Raw genomic sequence first — 17,714 nt, 5'->3', positions numbered from 1 at the left:
ACAGAGGGAAAGCTGTGGCAGAGAGAGTTCCTGGGCAGGCTGCAGGCAGGAAGGGGAGAAGGGCCAGGGCAGGAGGCCCTGGTTGTGTGGGTGCCTCTTGGCCTGGCACTGCCCTCTGCTCTGGTGCTGCTGCTGAGCCACAGAATCTGCCACAGGGGCTGTGCTCTGGGAATCCAGCTTGTTAGTCCATCTGTTCTTCCAGCATGAGGCTGTAAAACATTGTAGGTCATAACAGGCAGCTATTTATTCCTTAAGTCCTTAGGTGCCAGAGGGGAGATTTCCTTTATATATATAAAAATAGCACTGGAATGCATTTATTAGAAATTGACTGTATTTATTTTGAACCACAGTATTTGACCATCCAAATCCACAGACAAAACTCCAAGAAAGTACAATGTCTGCCATACTCTGAGCTCGGTTCTCTGATCACTTCTCCTTGCCTGTATAGCCACCCATTGTGAATAGTTTCACTGACTTCAATAAAACAACATGCAGTAGTCAGCTTTTAACTCAGTACTATTTGCAGCGTTCTAAATTACTCCAGTACTAAGTTTAGCTCTAAAGAACAATCACTTTGCTCCCAAAAAGAACAAACCCAAAATGAAAGTTTAGCAATGCCCTAAAATTAATTTAATTCAACATTAAAATTAAGACTGATTACTATTAAGTCATTAATCAAAACATCTTTCAGCTAGAAAAACTTGTTGCCAACTGTTGTTATTATTATTAGTTTAACATAAGTGTGACCACTGAATATCAGTTGATATTAGGAAATTGCATAGTTTATGCAAAGTCAAAATGCTTTTCTGTTTTTTATAAAACAGCTAATGTCTGTATACGTTTATGGAATGAGGTGATTGTTATTGTTCCCATTATATTATGGGATACTGGTCATGGTTTTGTAGTAAAGATTCAGCTGAGGTTTGTCCCAAAAGCAGGAATTCATTCCTTGAAGTTTAAATTGTCAGTCAGAGACAGGTCTGTAACACTTTGTTATTGAATGAAATTCTGGCTTTTGTGAATCCAGGATGAATTGTGATGTTAATACCATGTGTCCCCAAAGAATTTACAAAATATTGAATGATTAATTAAAATTTAAATCCTTTAAGAAAACACAGAATTGACAACAATTTGAGAGCATATTTAAGACATTGTTATGCTATCACTCTAGTGTGTCACTGCTTAAGATTTGCATGTTAATAACTTTAGACAAGTAAATGTCACTCATTCAGAAATTATGTGCATAGGAATGGTATGAGTAGGAGAAACAAGGTTTTATGTTTCATAGACAGAACATGTTGTGATCAGAATGATTCTGAGAAAATGAACAACTCTATGTACCTTGGCCAATGCACAGGCATACAGCGAGTGTGGGCTAGTCCGTGAGTAGGCGTATAAATAAACTGTCCCTTTCTCATTCCTGACCTGTGTTCTCCTTCTTCCCATGTTTTCCATGGTGGATTAAGGAAACAATATAATGATGCATATGGAGCCTACTGACTATGCAAAATTCTAACACAAGTGAAAACCTGCCTCTACCATTTTGAATAAAATTGGTTATTTTTGGTTAATTAGCTGTTTATTTTTATTTTATGCACAGGTATTTCAGATTAGATGTTGGTGTCAGTGGAAGAGTTAATGCTTTTCAGAGCTGAGGGCAGCTCTCAGGCTGTTTCTACCTCTGTAATCCCTCTCCAGATACAGAAGGTTGGCAGCCACTTGGGAGTACTCCTGCCCCAGGGATCACCAAGAGATGAGAGACAACACTCACTGCAAGGGGTAAAACAAAGGCTTAGTCTGCAACTGCATTTACAACCCATCTTGCTTTATGTAGTGCAGTTTATCGATATACAGGACAGAGGAACTAGCTTGTTACTGCTGCCAACAAAAAGTCTAAAATCAGGACTAATTTTCGCATTTTACTTTTGATTCTTCTCTGCTCAGAATGAGAACTGTTTCTATAAGCTCTCCCTTCTTGTTCCTGAGACTCCAGCCAGTAATACAAGGATGCATGGATATAGCAGACTTCAACCCACAGCAGAGACATACTGAATGAAATGAGCATTTTGCAAAGGGCTGATATGTCTCTGGGCTGCCTGAGTTCATTACAGTTACGTAAGTTTTCTTAAAAACATAATTAAAATTGGAATTATACTCCCCCAAATATACTGCAATATCTGACTTGGAGCTGCAGCAAGCAGAGCTTTGCATGACCTGCTATTTCTGTCCCTTTGCTGCCATGAATGCTTCCCATGGCTTCCCAGGGAGTGTGATCAAGACATGCAGTGACAAAGGCCTGATTGGCCCAAATGCTGAGGCAGGTTCTGACCACGGTATTTTGTAAACATCTGCAGATACTGCACAGAAGTGCACAGGCTATTAGTGGCAACACAAAGGGCTCCTCATTTCAAGAATGAAATCGGGAATGTAGCATGGAATTTGAGAGCAGAGTTATAGGAATCCAAAGGGAAGAGCATCCTGAAATGAGTGAATTGATCTGGTGCTCTGAAGTTTAGCCATGAAAGTATCTCAGGAGCATTGCTGAATTGGATGTTTTTTTATTCATGATCACCACCACCAACCATGGATAGATGTATACATAATAGAAATAAACTTTGATTTAACTGAATACATTCAATTCACAATGATTAAGCAGAAATAATTTCATTTTCAAGGCTGGATATTTAGGATAGGGTATATATCCAACCATTTCTCTTTAGTGGGAGAGAACACACATATCAGAACTCTGATGTGGATCTGGCCTTCCTTGGGGAATCAGACCTAGGACTAGCTCTAAGACCAGTTTCTAATTTTAATTATTGCTCCCACATTAAAAATTGTTCCCACAATGCAGATGAAATCCACCTATGTAAATCAGTAGCAGCAGGACTCTTTAAAGTTTACACAGACATAGGCTTTGTGCTGACCTCTGCACAGCATCAGCCTCTTGCTGGGTCATCTCCACAGGAATGAATTGTATCCAGAAAGCACAGCGGAAGAGATTCAGATTAGTATTCTACATAAGGCTTTTAATATTGGGTAGCATAAAGGTCAAGTAAATAGTCTAAAAATAACTAAGCATTAATGCTGTGAAGACCCTGTGCAGAAGTTACCCTTTGTCTCTTTAGTGCTGATCTTACAACAGTTTTTACCTTTTGTGATCTTATTGTTAGTAAACACACGCACTGAGGAGCTGGTTTCTTGCTGATCAATAGTGGCTCCATAAAATATAGTAAAGTTATTTTTTAAACTGCTTTAATTGGCATTTAGACAATTTGGGTATAATTTTAAATGTTTAGGCAAGCCATTCCTAAGAAGTGAGTGATGCTCTTGCACATTAATTCAGCACTGGACCCATTAAATAGCTATGCATGCAGTTTTGCATCAATATCTAAACTATTTTCATTAATTAGGCAACATGATTAAGATCATATGAATTGAATTAACAGGTCAGTGCATCATCTCACTACAATTGCATCTAGGAAATAACTTGTTCTAAAAGCTATATAAAAAGGACAGTTTAGCCTTCCCATAGTGAAGATACAATTTTGAATGTAATCAGCCCAATGTTTCATGGAAAGGCTGCAATTTTGAACTTCTATACAGAATTTGTGCTTTGAAAGGTGAATTTCTAATTGAGGCATATGGGTTTCATACAGTGGTCCAAACAACCATTTGCATAAAAGCTGCACAACAAAATGACAGAGAATATTCTTCACTTCTTATGACATATTGGTCAATTCATATTTAGCATGCGTGTCATTTTCTTCTGGCTGAGGATCTGCATGATGAAGTTCAATAAAAATTACATAGATCATTGCTCCAAGTACACCTCCCAGCAGAGGTGCAACTATAGGAACCCACCACCAATTATTACCAGCCCTGTAAGACAAAAAGAACAAGAATTAGTGTTTTTGTGACTCTAGTGAACACCTTTCTGTGTATTAGTCACTGAACAGATCCAGTGGTGTGCCACTTGCTGTAGTGCAGACCTTTCTATTTTGTCTCACACTTCTGTAAGTGGCTGACACCCCTGTCTGCCCTATCCAGCTGGTTCTGATTGAAATGCTAAATAACAAGCACCAGACATGTTGGTCTGTGTCCTGTACTTGCCTTTTATAAAATAAAGCCTTTTCACTGCTTGTCTGTTTGGGAACAGAGGATGATTTCTCCCTTGTGTCTTGTGCTGTCCCCAGACGCTTGTGAATAAAATTTCAGGATGTTACAAAAGTGGCTTATTTCATCTGCATGGGAACTTGCAAGTTCACACCTGCAATAGTATATACCATCTTCCTCTTGACAAACGTAATAAATGAAACTAAATTTTGAGTATATTTACCTTAAACAAGGTAATAAGACACAGTGACTGTAAAGTTGATTACCCTTGACTACAGTGGTTAAGATTCAAATTTCATGATGTGGTATCTTATCTCTGTTTAGAATGTGGTGTCTTTCAGCAAGAGGCAAATAAAGGCTTAGAAGTTTTTTATACACCTAAAACTTAATCTTAGAATTTTTGTATTCACTAAGTCCACCATGCTGATTCCACTGAAATGTTTACGTTTGCACAATTACTAGGATTTAATTTGAAATATGTAGATTTACAGAAATAATTAAAATTAGAAGTCCACTACTGAAACAATAAATAACAACCTCTCCATGCAGGAATATTGGGCTGGTAGAATTGCTCTCCTTTACCTAGAGGTCCACATTCAGACAGTAAATAACTGAGTTTCCATTTCAGAACATGGAGTCTCTTAACTGTACTGATGCATAGAGGTGTTTTGATAACCAGCTGTGTTAATTGAATATGTGAGTCTCCAGTGAAAATCCAGCTACCTCAGTTTCATGCATACTAAAAATGGAGAACTTTTTTTTCTCACAGAAATACAAAGGGACAAATTAATCTATGAGAGGAACTTTACAGGAAGCTGCAGAGGAACCTTTAAACTGTCAGGATAATTATTCAGTGCTCAGTTGTATAGATTTATGCAGAAGTGAACTTGTGTTTGTCAATGCAATAATAGAACTGGGAGAATATCAGTGCCCTGTTTAACTATTACTGCTTGTTCAGATATGCCTTGGATGTGTATGTTTTACTTTAGGAATTATTTCTGTTTTGCCCTGAGGATAGAAAATAACTTCTGATGTTATTTTACTGAGTTTATAAGTCTGTTTATTTTTTAATCATGGATAGTTGTTGAACACTTGAATTTCTGGAACAAGCACGGACTAAGGTTTTATTGAATTAGCAGAAAAAAACCTATACCAAGTACTTGCATGCCTTCTTCTGTGTGATGTGTTTATACACGGGTGTGTAATGAAGGTGTGTCTTGGCAGGTTTCTCTCAGCTTGTTCCATGGACTGGCCCTGTCAGCTCCTGCATGACCCTCTCCAAATCGTGGCCTGTATTTGCTGTCAGCCGCGCATCGGATACCCTGTGCTGAGGTGCTGGGTGTAAAGCCTTCGTAGAGGGCGCTGCCAAACTGCAATGGGATCAGGACCCAGCCAAGCAGGAGTTTCCATGACACTCAGTGCCCTGTCACTGGCACAGGAGCAAAAGCCGGCTGTGCCACACGCAGATGCCCAAGGGCCCCCGAGCGGCCTAGCCCTGGCTGTGCCCCCGAGCAGGCCTAGCCCTGGCTGTGCCCCCGAGCAGGCCTAGCCCCGGCTGTACCCCCGAGTAGGCCTAGCCCCGGCTGTACCCTCGAGCAGGCCTAGCCCCGGCTGTAGCCCCGAGCAGGCCTAGCCCCGGCTGTAGCCCCGAGCAGGCCTAGCCCCGGCTGTACCCCCGAGTAGGCCTTGCTCTGGCGGGCTGGGCCCAGCCTCTGCCACCGCCAGCTGCCCTGAGCCGGCCTGGCGGCACAACTGCGCTCGGCTGCCCAAATTCTCGGGGAACTGCAGCGTCCGAGCTACGGGGACTGGGAACTCGGGCCCGTTTAAACTTGCAGGTACACCTTTCGCTAGCCAGCTGCTGCGGGAAAAGGAGAGACCGCTGTTGGTGAGGCAATCTGGGCTGCGGGGCTGCACTCCGGAAAGAATGCTAAATACTTCCGAGGCCGTTTTGCCATCCGAATAAATGCCTGTGCAGACAGGAGCTGCTGCCCTTTGCCGAGGCGCGGTTTGGTGCCCCGGAGCCGGCGGCCACGAGGTGTCAGCGTTACCGCACCGAGCCGGGTTGAGCAATCCGCGGCTGCTTCTAATCAAATGCACAAATGCTGCTCTGGAGAGCCCCACTGCTCTCTCTTATAGCTGCTTCAGGCTCGGTCTTGCTTGTCAAAATCCAGTCTCATATTTGGACTCTATGCTCTGGTTGTTTTCTCACTACAGGCAATACTTTGCTCCCAAACTTCACTTAAATTTATCAGAATATTAAGCGTGGGCTTAAGAAAGACTCCAATGGGAGCCCATTTGCATGGGCTAGGGAAACCACACCATAGCTTGCATCTTCTGGCTTGGTTATGGGATAAATGCTCCTTCAGGTGCCTGTGCAAAATGCAGTAACAGCAACATTTTAAAAACCCCTGCTCAAATGCATTCCTATCATGTGGACAATTCCATGGTCCAGCAGAAGGGCTCCCCTCCAGGCTAGTTTCCTGCCTGAGAACAGGATAAAACCAGCATTTACTATACCTGCAAGCACAAAGAAGGGTAGAGGGGACTTCTCCAGAGGGCTGATTATCTGAGAGTTAAGAGCATTCGCTTGGGAACAGTGTAGAAAGTCTTGGGAACACTGTGGAAAGTCTTGCTATTATGTATCTGATCTATTTGAAAGTAAGGCTTTCCCTGTGGTCCCCTGCTGCTCCTTAGGCAACGCTCCGTCCACTGGCATGGACTCAATTGCCTTGGGAGATGCTTCCATCCTCTCCCCCAAAGAACTTTCAGCATCTCTTGTGTATTTTGTACTGCTCAGTTTCTACAGCAAGCTGTATATCTCCATGTCTCTGTGGAGGTTTCATGCTCAGGTCCCAGCTCCTGGACATGCCTTTGTTAGAGAGTTTAACACCAGGGTTATGAATTCCATTTAAATGGAAATATCCAAGGTTTATTTGTCAACTGTTGCTGCACCACTTTAAGTTGCTCAGGCATAGCAAAGCATCAGGCAATTTAGGATCCTAACTACAGTCATTCAGGCTTTTCCTGGGGCTCTTCTAGCAATCCAACAAGGCTCAGGCTCTTCCTAAGTCTCACCTGGATCAGTGCTGTAAATAAATCGGAACATATTCCTGTTGTATCATTCCCTTGGACTTGGTTATAGCTGTAGCCTTTTAACTGAAGGCAGAGAGGAAGCCTTCTTTCTCCATTTTTCACATCCCTCATATTGTAAGTTTATTCTGGTGAGTATCAGAGATCTTGTATCTTATTTTTTATGTTCACATTTTAAAATTTCTGAAAGTCTTTACATTGGGAGTACATTCCTTCTCTTATATAAAACCTTAAACTAGGAAAGAGTCCATATTGGTATAGATGTAAAGTTTTCTTGTTGTTTTTTTAATGTGAATGAGTACAACCATGCTTTTAGAAAGAAGGGGAGCTCACAGGCATTCTGTGACTAGATCACAGTACAAACGGGCTTCCAAATTTTCAGTAATGTAATAATACTTCATGATACTTTACAGGTTATAGAATGACACCATGGCTAATACCACAGTCAACAGCTACCTGTAATTACACAGGTATGAGAGAGGAGAATCCCGAGTGAGGGATGTCACTCTGTGTGTCCTTGTTTTTTAAAAAAAGTGCAGTCCCATGGTGCAGTGCTAAGAGCTACTGGGGAGGAAAAGTTTGGAGGTAACCAGACCAATGAGCTGATCCCCCCCAGCAGCTCAGCGGAGTTACACCCAGCCTTGTGCTGTGTGCTTGTTTCAGCTATGCCTGCCTGGCTTTGTTTTTATGAGAAAAGCTTTGCTACTGCTTTCCTCAAATAAGGTACATGATTTGTGTAAATAGAAATCATACTGAGTAAATAGAGATTATTTGGGCTTCTTTAATTTCTTGTTAAAATAGAATCTCTACTAACCAGAGCTCTCCAGTGGTCTACAGTACTACTGGGGATTCCTACTTGTAAATAACTGGGAACACAAACAATACAAAAATAAACCAAAAACTCTGCTTCCTGATGACAGATTACTCTTGCTTAGATACCCCAGAGTGCCTCTTACCCTGGATACGTGTAAGATGTGGATTTGATGTGCAACTAATTAGCTGTGCAGTGGACCAGCCAAGAGCATGTGCATGCGCACATGGGGATTTGAGAGGGCTCTGAAATGTGGGAAAATGAAGGGAGCTTTTTCATTCACTCCTTCACTCCCAGCCAGGAAGTCAGGCTTTTAGATTGTTGTATATTTCTGTAGTAACTCAGAAGTAATCATAAGCTAAATCAATCTGATATGTCTCTGTCTTTTACAGCACCCAATAAATAATTCCACCTAATTCTCTCCTGATTTTTTTTTTCCCTGAAAGCTGCAGGGCACAAGAAGAAAGCACTCATATTTTCAGTGACCTCTAAGAAGCTCTAATATTTTGGGAAAGGTCTTGTTGAAATGATGATTGATATTAGAGATTATGCATGTTTGATTTGCCCTAGGAGCAGGAAATCCTTTTTAAAGCCCAGTTCCTAGAGGATATCTGGCTTAAAGTGCATGAATAGCTGCTTCTGGTATGCAAAGAATTACCTGTATGTATATAAAGTATGACTTGGTACCATGTTGAATCAGGATCTTACCTTCCTAGAAACAGTTTTAGCCAGGAGCATTTGACTTCATCTCCAGGCATACTTACGTGAATACTTCCATCCCCCATCCTGCAACAGCTGTGAAGAGCCTTGGGCCAAGATCCCTGGCTGGGTTCATGGCACAGCCACTGTTCATTCCCAAGGAGCAAGTAAGAACAATTATAAGAAGTCCTACTGCAATTGGCTCCAGGCCCTTGGGTACGCTGTTATTTTTGGTGTCAAAAATAGCAAATATAGCCAGAAGAAGAACAGCTGTTGACATCACCTGGCCAAGGCAAAGAAAAGAATATTGAATAAATATGTGTAGATTCTTTCCAATAATGAAAAGAGGGGCTATTGCAGCTCTGTGGATTGGAGTGGCTTAGAGCTGGTATTCAGTTTTATCCCACTATACAGAATAGCAAAACTTGGAACTCGGTGTCTTTCTACTTCACAGTAATGAGAAGTTTTGAAAAGTGTGCCGAAAGACAAAGACAAGAAACGTGCTGAGGGCACTTGAAAAAAAAAAAAAATCTACAACCAGATGGGGAAAGAACAGAGGATTTAAAATACATTTCTTGTGTGAGGTCTAGTGCTTTGTTTCTACATTTTTTTTCCTGTCAATTTTACATTTGGTGGCTCTGCTGCTATAACAATGCAATCAGTTCCATTGATATAAAAGTGTTTTATGTGACTGTAGTTTATGCTGATAAATTAAATTAGATATGTATCTCTTTATCCAGGTATTGCATAACATCAGAAGAAAAAGTGAAATCTGCAAAGTCAAAACTGAGCAGCTAAAATTAGGAAGTACCCAAGTTAATGTTGCACATATCACTGTACCATGAACTCTGTATTGCATATGCTAATTGATCTGGAGAAGGAAATTCTCTTGGAATTACTTCAATGCAAGTACAGCTCTGTCGATGTTTTGTCAATGTTGATTTTGCTAATAATTAACTTGATGGGAAAGACAAATCTTCAGCAATGTCAAACTGTTCAATTTCTATACTGATTTGAAGCTTATGTTTGAGGGGTTAAAAAATTATTTGGTTTTTTGCCTGCTTTTAAGTTTGTTTTGAAACATGCATGGGTAAAAAATATCTTGGGGAAAAATCTGTTGACCGATCCAAAGATCTGAACTGTCTTTCTTACAAAACTTCAAAATAATGTTTAGGGGTTTTTTGAAGCCAGATTGCACAATCTTTTACGTAATGAATTTCTGTGTTGAGGCCATCCCTTGCTTTTCATATGCTTTTCATACCTTACTTATGCAGTATTTATTTCATGTGTTCCTGAAGAAGATGGGTAAGTTGATTAGAATTATATGATAAGGTACTTCTGAATTTCTTGAATGAAACTTCATTTTTTTGCTGTTGCATAAGTGGAATTAAAAGACAGCTTAGAAATGAAGTTGAGGATTTTTCAGATTCAGTCATTTGAAAAATAAATACTACAAATCTATCTGCAAAAAGAAGGTTAGAGAGAAGGCTTTTGGAAGAAGAAAACTCAATTGTTCAGGGTATGTTAAACTGTCTGCTTAAGCATTATTTAAGGAATAATAGGCCCTCAAAATGGGCTGGATTTTGATGTAAATGGACATAACTCTGATGAGATTTATGGAGAAACATTGATTTATGCTGAGCAAAACCTCTTACATATATTGCTTTAAAGACATTTTGAGTGCAACAATTAAGATGATGTATGAGAAAAGAACAACTTGAAATTATTTTGCTTGTAAAATATTGCTAAAATGTAACCCCCTGCAAACAGCATTGCATTCCCATTGTATTGTACAAGGAGACATCTGGCTGAAATGGTGAGGTTTGGCACACTTTTTAGGCCTATGTGGTTTTTACTGCTTGGCTTTACAGGTTTTTTTTATGTTTAATTTGTAGAATTAAGACAGCAAGTGCACTTACCTGATCTGCAAATCCATTTACGAGGGTCAGATAGGGAGCTGGATATGTTGCAAAGATTTGTGCTGTTGCATTAGGTCCTGTGACTTCAAGTTTTCCATCACTATACTCCATAAAGGCATCTATAGAAAAAAATCCAGTAACTGCTTGCACTTCTCCATAAACTTTTCTAGGTTTTCTAGGACTAGAATACATGTAATAAATCTGTGCACTTCACATTCTTAACTGGAACTGATCTCTAAGGTCCCTTCCAACCCAAACCATTTGGTGATTCTCTGATGTTTTTTTTCTGGGAGCACCATTGTTGGATTTGAGGTGATGTACTCCTCCTACCCTCCTGTCTCTTCTCTCCTCCTGTGCCTTGATGTATTCATACAGCTTTCCAAATGGGGCTGGCTTTCCCCTGCTCATAGCTCCAAACTCAGTGCCAAGGAGCATTTTCTGATTCTGAATACAGATGTGTTATTCTACAAGAGGTGCTACACGTGTCATGATGACCCAGGAAATGCACAGCATCCTGATTGTGCAGTTGTGGATTCCCAGGCACCAGGAGTTACTGCTATTCCATTTGGCAATTATGCAGTTTTAGAACTAGGAAGATGTTAAGATGGGGTACTCAAATCATCATAGACAGACATGTAACAAACTCTAATCCATCATTTTATTAGTGGATCTGGTGATGAGATGACACTTGTGAATAAAGAAATAGCTTCCCATATCCCATGGAAGACATGGTGAGGGTGACAAGTGCCTCCTTAAGCTGGCAGACAAATCTATTTCTCCTTGTTTCTGTTTTTTCTAGCTTTGCTCAGAGCCACAACATGAGTGCAGAGAATTGTAGTTGTTTACATTGATCATGCTCTCATTTGAAGTGTCAGATAATTCTGTGGTATTTAACAATTACAGGAGATTAAAAAAAGGGATGATCTCTTATGTCTGTTTTTCTACCAGTGACTTTTCAGTGGACCTCAAAGAGTACATGACAGTCCTGCAAGTTGCAGTAAGTAAAGACTACTGAAGAGGTTTGGAAATTAATTAGAGCAAGAGGAGGACTTTAGCAGAGATAGGGATATGAGAAAATCCTGCACTCCTGAATATGAGGAGAACCTGGACCTAGGCTTCCTGCTTTGGCTCCCTACCCTACTGCTGCCCTTGTGGCAGAATACAGTAACTCCCCTGTCAACCCCATGTACATGTTAACACACTGCTACATCCTGGCCACAGCCCTAATTCTTCCTGTCAGACTTGAGGAGGACTTAAATTCAGATAGAAATCTTGTTCCAGGATTCCAGTTTCCAAATTTGAACACTAACCTTAAAAAAGTAAACAACTCTTCCCCCCCCACACTCCCCAAACAAACAAAGAAACACAGAAAACACACCAAGCCCAAAACAGTTATCATGGTTCCTAAAGATCTTCCTCGTTAGGATTACTGTGGGTACTGAGCACTGAGCTGATGTACAGGGGTATTTCCATTTTTGTTCTTCCTCTGCTGCACATGGACCCAGCACGGTCTGCAGACATAATTCCCACAGGAAAGAGATGTTGGAGGAGATGGGCTGGGCCAGTGGAAGCAGTTTTGGAGTAGGGGGTTGAAGCAACTGACCCAGCTGAGTGCAGTCAGTCATTTACTGTTTTTTCCTTCTGTGGCACACTGTGTAAAGCCCCGGTGTCTCAAGGATAGGGGTAATTTTTTTCCTTTTTCCCTGTCAAATGTGTGACCCCTTTATCACTGTACCTGGAGTTCATTGCCTTGGAGAGTCACCTCTCAAGGGTGGTCTGAGGTTTGGTCAGGAGGGACTTGATCTCATATCCTGTACCCTCAATGAACGATGTTGGTGATTCTTGCCTACAGGCACTTGTAGCAGGTCTTTAATGTTTCTAATTTGCTTGGAAGATGGATAGCCCTATATCCTGGCTATTAAGTAATTTAAAATCCTTACTGAGAAATACATGATCTCAGAGTATCTGATTTCCCATGAATAATTTTTCTAAATATCAGAACATTTCCTGGAGTATTGTTTCAGTAAATTTGTAGGGTACCTGGAATGTTCAAGCCATTGTTTTTCACTTCAAACTCTATATGCTCCTTCCTTTCTTCTTTTATAGCTTTAACTTCATTTGTGCCATTAGCCCTGTGTGAACAAGAGTCCTCTGCCTGCCTGACATTCACTGAAAAATTGGGGCCTTAGAGACTGCCTGACCTCTAGTTTGTCCTGTGAACATGTCTAAGGTGTACTCACTGTAATAAATCCCAAAGACAGCCGCTGCTCCAACAAATGCTCCCAGGAGTTGTGCTAATATGTAAATTGGTAATTTGGTCCATTTTAATCTTCCAGTCACGCACATGGCTAATGAAACAGCTGGGTTTATGTGACCACCTGAAAAATAAATCACAAATTAAGTCATGTGGATGACTCAGATACATGAGAATAGGTGAAGGATTTGTAAAAATGTGGGCACTTTTGAACACCACATGCTTTTCTAGATGTTATTTTGCAGTTAAATGCTGACTGCAATTAAACTGAAAAAAGTTGGATGTAATCAGATGAGGGAGAGCGAAAGCCACTAAGATCCATCTTTACTTTTGGTGCCTGTGGACTGTGCACTTTATCAGAATACTGTCCTGGAGTAACTAATAGACAACTTTTCTAGAAAAATAGTAAATCTGCCCCATTGGTTGTGATGGGAGGGTCCCCTTTTCTGCACCTATTCTCTCTCCTCAAGGTCATTGGCTTTTTATTTTTAGGGGATGACTGGGGCAGAAGAACATTCCTTTAGTCTCCCAAGCACATATTATGATTAAGGACCATTACTGGCTTGAGCATATGTCTTGAGACAGTTCTGGAGTACCTCGGATTTAAGTTATGTTTGTGTCTCTGTCTTCAACCTGGGGTTACTCAGGAACTCAGTTTTCATGGAAACATAATCAAATAATGCTAGGCCTGTCCATTTTCATGTTGGCTGCTGGTGAACTATGCCTAGATGGGATCTGGGGGCAGGAGTGCATAGTCCTTCACCATATTTTTATCTAGTTCTTGTGCTTTCTGGAAAGGTCCATGATAAGGAAACTAATAAAATAGTTAATAATATTAACAATACAAACAAATAATAATAAAACAATTCATATTTTGTTCGCTGAAACAAAGTTCAGTTTCCTGTGAAACTTCCTTTTTATGCAGGAGTAGCTGTACCTGAACTTATGCATGAAAAAGATTTCAGTAACATTGGAATTCTTTGTGACAGTTTTAGTTTCTAAAATACATTTATTTTGTCATATGGTCTCTTTCCTCAACATCTTTGTCAACAAAAATGTTTGTTTGTATGCTCTTGGAAAATTTCATTGTTATAGATACATGGTTTGGATTTAATAAATACAAATTGCCAAATAAATGAGCAGGTACTTATTTGTAATAAATACTGAAAAATAAAACCCCCAAATTTTGCAAGGACATAAGATCCTTTGCTTATCTTCCAGATAAGGTCTCATTTCAGTTTCTGTGAATGTCAGAAAAAAATAGCATTTGTCTCTGGTAAAATAACTGAAAGAGCATGTTCTTTATCTCTCAAAGGTTAGTGATGGAGAAAGGGCCTCTATGTAGTTTCTGTGTTTGTTTGCACTTCAGGTCAGTGAGTCATTATCTTACGAAATCCAGGCACCTTTGATACATAATGAACTGACAAACACAGATAACAAGCTGGATAAAACTTTCTTTGTATCATTTCCAAAATGTTGACCTAGTAGTGCCAGTCTTGAATTAAAAGTAGAATTCCTCACTGTGTTTCAAATTCTTCAGCACAGAGAAAGTAGATAGATGGCATCCAATTTAACAGCCCTTCATATGAATTTTGATTAATTGTTGTCTTGTCTTTTGTTCCTTACTCTGGAGAGAATTAATAATTTTCCTTTCTTTCAACACCTGATTTTGATCCCCATCTGTATATAATACAGGGTGACTATGATGGCCAGAACAAGTGATAATAATATTACAGAGGACTGATTAACATTAAATATGGAAGGGAAAAGTCTAATTGAAGGCTCTCATGCTGACATAGGGGAGTTACAAGATTCTTGGTTCCTCTTCCACTGGTTGAAAAAAAAGTTCACTTGGACAGTGTGTTCCTTGTTCTTTTGTAGTTGCAGTGATCACAGTCGTGGATTTGAAATGCTAAGTTGGATAAAATAGTGGGAGATTATCTTGATACTGAAGAAAACTGGATGGAAGAAAATTAAAAAGGGGAATTTTCCTAAATAAAAATAGCTCAAATTCAACAAGCATGCAGACTATATATTTTGTTACCATCAATTTAGAATTACATAAAGAACTGATGAAAAATATTTTAGCAGTACTTAAACATGAGACTTTGGCCCAAGAGCCACAGAAATTGCTAACAAATTCTACATAGGAACTTGTATTCTGAAATGTCCACTAGTAATAATGTGTTGGATAATAACAGCCTGTTGAAATATCTGTTCCTATTTTTTCACAGAGAAAATGTACTGCATGCAGAATCCTTTGTCATGGGAAAAACACAGGAAGCACAATACTGCAACATCTGCAACTGCTCTGCCCTGCTGGGATTGAACTCTAATTTTCTACATAATGATGCAGATGAATATATCCCTTAAAGGTGCAAATGTAGGAAAGGTCTTCACAGGTTTGTTTTCATGATACTGCATTAGAAGAGTTTAGCTGCCTACATGTAAGCCAAGAGCTGTAGTTTAAAGTTGTTCAGATAATAAGAATGTGCTGCTGAATTAATTTTGTGTGATATTAAGGAGCAGTTCTGGTCTGTGTCAATGACAGTGACAAGACTGCCTGTTTTGTAGAACCTGGAGCACTTTCTAATGTGAAACTTTCTAATGGAAACCTTCTGCATGGTGCCTCTGTAAAAGAATTTGTAAAGAGAAGAGAAATGGCCACAGTAATTTCTGCTACAGCAGCTATTTCTAATGCCCTAATTATACCTAAAGAAATTTGTCCAGACCAGCTTAAGCCATCTTATGAAGGGTAAGAAATGCCTCTATGAGGCCTGGAGTACAAGGGCACCATTTGCTTTAAAGGCAAATATAAACTCTGCATACTGCACAAAGTATTGTGTATTTTCATTCAGAGCATTCTTACAATGCTGTTACAACCCATCATTTTCTATTTTAAAGGAAGACTTTAAATGTTAAAAGCAGTTATGCTCATGTTTCTGATCTTAGTTTGGCCAAATCGAGTGGTGGAACTGGGAGACAAGGCAGCATCCAATATGGCACTTGTGGACACTGGTTAGTTAGCCCTGCTAACTTAGCCCCAGGACTTAAGAGAGATTTCTGACCAATACCTGTTGAGGAAGTGTTACAGTAGAAATAAAGGGGAAAGAACAGTACACCGACAGTGTGTCACTGAATGTATCCCTGGTACTGAATCTTCCTGCTGTTTCTGTTCTGATCTGCTGCTTCTGTGAATAATCAGACAGGAGCAGAGTTGCTATTGCCTGTGACAGGACATGAAGAAATAAATTTTACTCTGTAAGGTGAATCTTGTTCATTACATCCATTAGTAGGTCATTCTGCTTTCTGTGTAGCTGGCCACCATTTTATCTGGTGACTGCTGCTCTTCATGGTTCTTTCTTTAAACACAGCGCCTGTTCTCCCAGGATCATCTCTATTGACAGAATCTTCAAAGCAACACCAAGCTGATTTTTGGTTTGCACAGAACACTTTCCATAAAAGCCAAGACCAAAGAAGTCTGCCAAGATTTTCACACTGTGGTTGAGATCAGAATTTGGTGGGACATTTTGTCAAACACAAAGAATAGAAGGCGATAAGAACACACAACGTTTACTAGCAAAATTCTGGTGTGAACTGTGCTGTGATGGTGCTTACCATTGCTAAATTCACAATTGTTTATACCATGAAGTGGAAGCCCTTTAACAGGGGACCCCTAACACTGTAGCAATAAGTGCTATATAAGAAAAAAGGTGACTTACCAGAAACGCCCCCGGACACGTAGACTGCTATGGTGACTGCCATGGCAAATCCCACCGACACCGTCATGGGCCCTCCATGCTGTCCCCGGCTGAGCACAGCCTGCCCCACACACCCACAGCCAAGGGCCTGCGTTGGAGAGAGAGGTGTAAAACCGTGAGTGCGTCTGCCAAATGCTGCTGGGTGTCCTGCTATAGCTGCAAATGCTGTTGAATACTGAAATTCTGCTAGAATTTGTCATGTGCCATTGTTGCCTTTGCTGCAATGAGCACTTGCTTTTTATTTTCCTTGTCTCTGTCACAAGAAAGAATGTCTGCTAATGACGACCTCTCTCCACACAGAAAACAGTTCTCAGGCACAATGAAGGTACACAGATCAGAACTTGGAGCCAGAACAAGATCTCACAGTCTCTACAGCAAAACTCTGCATCTGAAAGTGAAATTAATTCTGTGTGGTAAGTTTTCAGTTCCAGACTGATGTTAAAAGCAATGAAAAATTTACTGTAAAAGTTATGAAAGATGGTTCAAAAAGCTTTTAATGTTAGTGCTGGAACTCTGGATTGAGACAACTTTCTGGCATTTACACCGTGTGTTATTGTTATGCTGACTTTATATCACATATTGCTCTTGCAAAATATTTCACTGGCTCTGGAGCTTCAACAATTAACCGATGTGGAGAGATCTTAATAATTCACATTGAAGAATTCTATGTGAATTTAAACTAGTTTCAGATTTTTGTTGGTTTCTCTCAGAATAAAGTTCAGTAACATGTTTAAATATTTGCTTAAGATGATGTTTATTCAGTCTAAAGCCTCTGCTTACCTTCAAGCATGTTTAGATCCTATTAAAGGTGATAGGAAAGATATTCAGAGGGACAAAAACATTTTAGTTGAGATAGACTAGCTGATCCATTTCTGTGTCTTTGAAAATCTGCTTTTTAAATATATGCCTATGTGCTCTGCTGAACAAGGAGCCAATACTCTATGGAAGCTCTCAAATAATTTCTATAGTCTGAAAAGTTGCTTCTCTGCAGCTGTAAGTGGTGTGAAACATACCATTTCTGGGATGTGACTAGATTTATCTTGAGAAACCTTAATTGCTTATTT

General features: G+C 40.0%; 2 protein-coding genes across 5 annotated transcripts in view; one reads left to right on the top strand and one right to left on the bottom strand.

Moving 5' to 3' along the window:
- Positions 1-17,714, top strand: part of ALDH1A2 (aldehyde dehydrogenase 1 family member A2) — a 112,731-nt gene that overhangs the window by 19,478 nt on the left and 75,539 nt on the right. The window contains exons 5-7 of one of the 3 annotated variants that reach the window (XM_086849028.1): positions 9,457-9,621; positions 15,124-15,291; positions 16,951-17,063. The gene's annotated coding sequence lies outside the window, so the exon portion shown is untranslated. Of the gene's footprint in view, positions 1-5,808; positions 5,952-9,456; positions 9,622-15,123; positions 15,292-16,950; positions 17,064-17,714 lie in introns of those variants that run through there. The other 2 variants (XM_086849031.1, XM_086849029.1) reach the window with 2 other exon arrangements.
- The window catches only part of AQP9 (aquaporin 9), a 28,968-nt gene continuing 11,567 nt past the window's right edge, over positions 314-17,714 (bottom strand). For both annotated transcript variants that reach the window (XM_023934092.2, XM_023934093.2), the window contains 5 exons: positions 16,612-16,738; positions 12,876-13,013; positions 10,636-10,754; positions 8,782-8,999; positions 314-3,882 (listed from right to left, as the gene is read on the bottom strand). In XM_023934092.2, the coding sequence (XP_023789860.1) occupies positions 3,723-3,882; positions 8,782-8,999; positions 10,636-10,754; positions 12,876-13,013; positions 16,612-16,738 (762 nt within the window). In that variant the 3' untranslated portion in view covers positions 314-3,722. The remainder of the gene's footprint in view (positions 3,883-8,781; positions 9,000-10,635; positions 10,755-12,875; positions 13,014-16,611; positions 16,739-17,714) is intronic.

The sequence above is a fragment of the Cyanistes caeruleus genome, chromosome 13 (assembly GCF_971803275.1).
Source record: "Cyanistes caeruleus chromosome 13, bCyaCae1.hap1.1, whole genome shotgun sequence".
Taxonomy (NCBI): domain Eukaryota; kingdom Metazoa; phylum Chordata; class Aves; order Passeriformes; family Paridae; genus Cyanistes; species Cyanistes caeruleus.
The sequence above is the reverse complement of the archived record's forward strand: the minus strand, read 5'-3'. Positions and strand labels throughout refer to the sequence as shown.